The sequence below is a fragment of the Elephantulus edwardii genome, unplaced genomic scaffold (genome assembly GCF_000299155.1).
Source record: "Elephantulus edwardii isolate Elephantulus edwardi_28Jun2011 unplaced genomic scaffold, EleEdw1.0 scaffold00129, whole genome shotgun sequence".
Taxonomy (NCBI): Eukaryota; Metazoa; Chordata; class Mammalia; order Macroscelidea; family Macroscelididae; genus Elephantulus; species Elephantulus edwardii.
Window position 1 is genome coordinate 6,463,705 of NW_006399879.1, and position 6,727 is coordinate 6,470,431.

Here is a 6,727-nt window from a genome sequence, read left to right on the forward strand (position 1 = left end):
AGGGTCGCAGTCCACTCCAGGATCGCAATCCACCCCAGGGCCACAGTTCACTCCAGGGCACCTCAGAGGGAACCTCATTGTTTCTGGTTCTCTGAAGGTATTTCCAAGCCCGTCTGCCCTGTAGCCTCGCTGACCGTGCAGACACGTGGTCCTCAGGCCTGTTTCGGGTTTTCACTCTGGAGGCCCCGAGTTCAGCCACATGATGGCCGCTGCTGAGGAAAAACCAGATGCTGTGTCTGTGAGCAGGACGAAGAGGGCTTCCTCTGGAAGCTCTCCCAGGTGCTGACCACCACCAACACTGGACCAACGGAGCCAAGCCTGAGGGCTGATCCCAGGCCTGGAGGGAGCTTCTGCTCGGACCCTCAGTGCCGCCTGAGAACAGTAGCCTCCTGGTCACCCAGGCTGAAAGCTGGTACTGACCCCTCCCTGAGGTCTGGATCCAGCCATGTGTCCACAGTGCGCCCTGGCCAGCAAGGCTCTCCACATAATACCTGCCGTCTGTGACCCGCTGGCTGTGGTCGGAGGGGCCGTCTGTGGTCTGGAGGGAGCTGCGTTGCTCACCGGAAGGCCGGACCTCTCTGGCGGCGAGCCCCACCATGGTGGTCGCACGGAGGACAGGCCTTGGAAAGCCAATGGAGAGTGAGCTGAGTTGGTCCCAGCGGCTAGCAATGAGCTGCAGACCCTGACCATGAGGGTTACACTACGGTCACGCTGACACGACAACTGGCCTCATTTCCCCACGCTGGAGTCATTGTGAGAAATGAAAAGGATATACAAGTGTGGTCAGAGGGCATGTCGTCAGGTGGATGCCAAGGACAGTGCCACTCAGGGCAAGTCATCAGGTGGACACCAGCCTTGGAAAGACCTCATGACGGGAAAGGTGGAGGGTCAGAGAGAGAGGCAGATCCTCCCTGAGATGGACTGACAGGGACACAGTGGGCCGGAGGACAGCGGTCCCAGGCTCAGGGGACAGGCTCACTGCGAGTCAGTCACCTGGACGGCCCCTAACGGCGGTTAGAGATGGGAGGGCCCTCAGCACCACTCAGGAAAGCCAGCGGCCCAGTGCATCCTTTGACACCCCCCCCCAATAACCCCCCAGGTCCCTGTGCTGGAAGTCCCGAGCCCCCAGGGGAGCCTGATGACAAGATCTAGCCCAGGGCCACAGAGAAAGGCACCCGTGGGGCTGGTCCAGAACAAGGGAGGAGGTGCACAAGCTGAAGCCGTCCACTGGCCGTGTTGCAGCATCAGTGAACCAAGCTTGAGGGTGTAGCTTTAGGGGTGCAGGGAGTGAGGGGGTCGTGACTGGAGCACCCTCCTTCCTAAATACTGCCCAGCGTCCACTGCTGGCCGGATGAGCTCAGGGAAGCCCCCGTGAGCACGAACCGTGACTGCCTTTAGCGGCTCAGGCAGGCCTGTCCCTGTGAATGCGCTCTTTCGGGATGAGTTCCGACTACCGTGGGAGGCTCCGGCTGTCGTTACCCCTCACACACGGCTACCTTCCTGTCACGTCCCAGGAGCTGTGTTAATGGGAAGTGACGCTCCCCTTCCTCCCAAGGGACGGCTGGTGGATTTGAACTGCAGGAGACGCACAGCCCGTGGTCAGCAGCTCGCGTGCTGTTGACAGATTTACAACACTTGGCGAAACCTGATCTGGATATGTCGACTGTGTGTATTAAACTCTTCCAAGCTGTCTCCGCTGCTGGTTTCCTCCCACACCATTTGGTCACAGAACGCACGGTGCTGTGGTCTATCCTGTGAGAAACACTGACACTCCTTGTGGGTCCCGGTCATGCGGTCCATTTCTAGGATGTTCCGTGTGCATTAGGAAGATGCTTTCTCTAATGGGGGTGCACAGAGTTAAGTGGATAAGCTTCTACGGCCTGGCTAATTCTATGTGCCCCATTGGTCAGTTACTGCTCAGCGCAGGTTCCAGCCAAGGACCGAAGCTTCTAGGAGGAGCTCCAACAAGAGCAAATGACAAGCCCGCAGAGAGAGGACAGGCCGGCCGAGGAAGAGCGGGAACGAGGAGGAGCCGGAAGAGGACGCTGCACCAACCCCACAGCCGGCTCTCAGTGGAGAGGCCGATCTAACAAGCCTTGGCTAGACTAGTGAGAAGGTGGGCACTTCAGTCCTGGGCCTCGGGAGCAGACAGGCCGTCACCGCGGGCCCCACACACACGGAGATGGCACGGATGTCACACAAAAGCCTTTTGTCTTGACAACTCAAAAATACAACAGAGGAAACCTAGAACCTTCCTATCTAGTTCTTAGGAACTCCAGGCCTCAGGGCCTCTGTTCCAGCAGAGCAGGGAAGGGCCAGCGTGTCTGGTGGACACTTGCACCCTGATGCCTGTCGGGCGCTCACACCCCGACGCATGTGTGCTTCACCCCAATGTGTCGGGCGCTCACACCCCGATGCGTGTGTACTTCACTCCAGTGCCTGTCAGGTGCTCACACCCCGATGAGTGTGTGCTTCACCCTGGTGTCGGATACACACCCCGATGCGTGTGCACTTCACTCCAGTGCCTGTCGGGCACTCACACCCCGATGCATGTGTGCTTCACCCCAATGTGTCGGGCGCTCACACCCCGATGAGTGTGTGCTTCACCCTGGTGTCGGATACACACCCCGATGCGTGTGTACTTCACTCCAGTGCCTGTCGGGCGCTCACACCCCGATGAGTGTGTGCTTCACCCCGATGTGTTGGGCGCTCACACCCCGATGCGTGCGTGCTCCGACGGCCCCGGGACCTCTCTGCTTTTTCCCGCCATAGAAGAGGTGGCATTGGTCTCAGTAAAGCCACATGGGTGGCCCACAACTCCCTGGTGTCCTGCCTCTGATGGAGAACTGCGGCCAGTGCAGTGCTGACCGTATCTGTGCACCCCGCCTTGGACCATTGGGTGGGCCCCAAGAACACACCTGTGGCCAGGAGGTCAGCTCTGAGCCCAGTGGATGTCTGGGCTCCAGGTGTGACATCTCTGAGCAGGAGACTGCCCTCGGCTGGCCTCTGTGGGTCAGGAGTGCTGTGACCCACTGAGAAGTGCGAAGATGGACGCTCCACCGGCCAGCATGTGGAGGACACTACCCAGAGGCCTGATAAAGGTTCCTGTGACCCAGGGCGAGGCAGAAAGCCCATCTGCACACGGAGACCCCAAGGGGGCAAGGCTGTGGCATGGGGGGCACCTGCACAGGACATAAGATGCCAGGTGGACCCACTGTCAGTCTGTCAGTCCCAGGGACACAGGCTCCATCCACCCCGTCCTGGGCTGCATGTGAAAACACGGTGAAAGCAGACAGCAGGCACGCACAGGTCTGGCTGGCAGCTGGCACAGACAGCAGGTGTATTTCTCGAGCTCCGTAAATGTACACACACCTGGTGGCAGTTAGAACACCCGTCATCAGGAGCGGCGCGGACCCTTTTCCAGGGAGGAGCCCGCCTGTCTCACTCCCCGGGAGAGAAGTCCATGTCACCGGTGCTGGGCACACGTACTGACCCACAGTTCAGCCTTGGCCGCTCACGCTGTCCCACCCCGCCTGGTCCATCTTCCTGCTCCTAAGTCACCAGGACACATCTTCCTTGGCCGGTGGAGGAGACCCAGCACCCTGTCTAGATGCTGGCCACTCACGCTGTCCCCACACCGGGCACTCACGCCGTCCCTCCCTGGTCCACTCAGCTGCAGCTCTCCCCCCCACGCTGGGGTCAGGCACTCAGAGCTCATTGTGTTGACCTCTCGAAACCCGGCTGGTCAGGTCCTGCAGGTGCTTCTTCACCTGGAAGGGAGGGGGGTCAGTGAGACAGGAGCTCAGTGCACGGTGACCGTCAGGGCAGACCTGCAGAGAAGGGGGGAGAGAGGGGCCACACCACTCTGGAGATCTGGCCTGGGCAGCCTGGGTGCTGGCTCCCTGGGGGAGGGACAGCAACCCAAGACCTTCCAGCTTCTGCCTGGGGACCCCAGAGAGGCCGCATCCCTGCATGCAGAGTGAGGTGGTGGCCTTCTAAATTCTCACATCATCTAGGTCCCCAGTGGTGGGGCCACTCGGTGGCCTACAACTGTTATCTCGCCGGTCACAGCTCTCCCTGCAGTTCCACTGCCCATGGACATGTGGCTCTCAGCCTGCAATGCCCCTGCCCTACCCCGTCCCTCCATGGAGCTCCTGTCCCGTCTGCAGCCGCTCTGTGGACAGGTCAGTCACGGCAGCCCTGAGGTGCAGCCCTCACCTATTAACTGAAAGGATGGGGTTCCACCTGGGAGCCCAGGCCGTCTGCTCCTGTGTGGTCCCTGCCCCAGGACCACGTGTGACCGGGGCCTCCTGCTCCTGTGTGGTCCCTGCCCCAGGACCACGTGTGACCGGGGCCTTCTGCTCTGCTCCCCCGCAGTCCCTGCCCTGAGGACCACGTGTGACCCAGGTCGTCTGCACCCCCCGTGGTCCCTGCCCCAGGCCCGGGGGGCACTTCCACACTGTCCTCCGGGGCTGCCGATGTGAAATCCACTCAGCACAGAGGGCTTGTTCTCTAAGCACAGTTCACACTTCAGTGGCTATGAGAATCGCCCGGCCCACACACTGACACTCCCAGAAACACCTCTCGGGGGGCTTCCCGAGTCCTCCTTGGTGGTGGGTCAGGGCTCAGAGGGGTTGTTCACACGGTCGCACTCGACGGCACCCACTAACAGCACCTGGTGGTACACAAGCGACCCGGACCAGCCAGAGGACACACCGGCTGTTCACCTCACCGCGGATCAGGGACACGGCCAGAGCCAGCGACAGGGAGCTCAGGGGATCGCTGTGCCCCAGACCCGACCCGCTCTGTCCGGGGCCTCACACTCCCGCCGTGGACTGGGGCGCCCACCTTGTAGCCCAGCTCCTTGGCCTTCTCCTCCAGCATCGCGTACTTCTCACGGCTGCGGCTCATGTGCTCAGGGTCCCCGGCGCTCTCCACGTGCCGCAGCTTCTGGTGCGACAGCTCCAGCTGCTTCTGGTAGTGCTGGTGCTTCTCCACCTTGGCCTCGAAGTGCTTCAGCTCCTCCTGCAAGCCCGCAGGTCACTGCCCGCCCGTCCCCAAGGAGTGCCAGAGGGCCCAGGGACAGCCCACCCCCTGGCCCGAGTGCAGGCTCAGCTCTCAGACACTCACACCCTGTTCTCAGCAAGGTGGGACCCACATAACCGAGGGCAGGCTTCCATGTGTGCCCACCCCCCAGAGGGCAGGCTTCTGTTCCACTGTGGACATCACGCCTCCACAGGCACTTGGGGACACGCAGGGAAAGGGTCCACAGCTGACAGGCCTGAGAGCGCGAGGGACGCCAGGGCCTCCTTACCCGGAATGACTCCAGCTCCTTCTTGGTGAAGTTGGAGGACTTGGCCATGTCCCACAGGTCCATCACTCGGGGCTCCTCGAACTCTGAGGACAGCCAGGCTGGGGTGACCCTGATGGCCAGGAGCCCCATGGCCTGCCTAGTCCCACCCTGCCTCGATTGTCAGATCGTGTGTGTGAACACGTGTGCACCTCAGGACCCACGCTCCCGCCCAGCTCAGTCCATGAGATAGAGCACGTGTGTGTGTGTGTGTGTGAGAGAACACGTGTGCACCTCTCAGGACCCACGCTCCCGCCCGGCTCAGACCCTGTGACAGAGCACGTGTGTGTGTGTGTGTGTGTGTGTGTGAGAACACGTGTGCACCTCTCAGGACCCACGCTCCCGCCCGGCTCAGACCCTGTGACAGAGCACGTGTGTGTGTGTGTGTGAACACGTGTGCACTTGCTGTGTGTGCTTTGCATACCTGAAGCACAGGACAACCTGCTCTCGAGCGCACGTGTGGTAATGTCTCGGGGCCTGAAAACTGGGCCCCAGGATGTGGTCACCCACTCTCCGGGCCAGGAGAAGGGCTCTCCAGCAGGAAGACTGTGCTAGGGCAGGACTGAGCCCACCTGGGCAAGGAGGACCTCGCTGAGGTGGAGGTGGGAGGACTTCCCTCAGGTGGGAAGGAGTTCCACAGTTACCCACATTGCCCGAGTCAGGTGTGAACCACCTCTCCTTCCTCATCCAATCAGAGAAGAGCGAGATGACCACCCCACCTCATGGTGCCCAAGGCCCAGCAAAGTCTCCCTGCCACCCACACAGGACTCAACAAGTGTCCCAGGGATCACGAGGCTTTTGGGGGGGGGCTTCTGAGGCCAGCCTCAGTCCACTTGGCACTCGTGCTGGACAGCCCTTCCCTGACACCATGGACACGAGGGACCAGCTCTCCTAAGCCTCGACTCACCTGCCCACCTCCCAACATGAGCTGAGGCCAACCCCTGGGGCCCGTCCACACATGCCAGCATGGGGGCACACTTAGGAGGACAAACAAACATGTACACTTGTGATCACAAACACACACAGACACACACACACACTCACTACAGGATACAGGCTTGTGCACTGGTACCAGGTGACCCAACACAGAACACCCCCCCCACCTGTGACATACACACTCATGCACGGGCACATGGGTGTGAACCACCACAGGACACACATATATACTCGTTTACACACATACAGATACATCATTATACACACGGGCACCTAGGTGTGACCTACAACAGGACATGCTCACACTCACACACACACACACACAGGAGTGACATTATAGGGCACACGCACAGGCACCGGGTGTGTGACTCACAGGACACCTGTGTGCACGCATCCACACACGCACCTGGCGTGCAACCCACAGCACACCACGCATGCGCG

The 6,727-nt window shown here is 60.8% G+C and overlaps 1 protein-coding gene across 1 annotated transcript in view; it reads right to left on the bottom strand.

The window, feature by feature from the left end:
- Positions 1-3,707: 3,707 nt before the first annotated feature.
- Positions 3,708-6,727, bottom strand: part of LRPAP1 (low density lipoprotein receptor-related protein associated protein 1) — a 110,294-nt gene continuing 107,274 nt past the window's right edge. Inside the window, exons 8-10 of the mRNA XM_006893664.1 lie at positions 5,315-5,397; positions 4,849-5,025; positions 3,708-3,770 (exon numbers count right to left, since the gene is read on the bottom strand). Coding sequence (XP_006893726.1) covers positions 3,708-3,770; positions 4,849-5,025; positions 5,315-5,397 — 323 coding nt within the window. The remainder of the gene's footprint in view (positions 3,771-4,848; positions 5,026-5,314; positions 5,398-6,727) is intronic.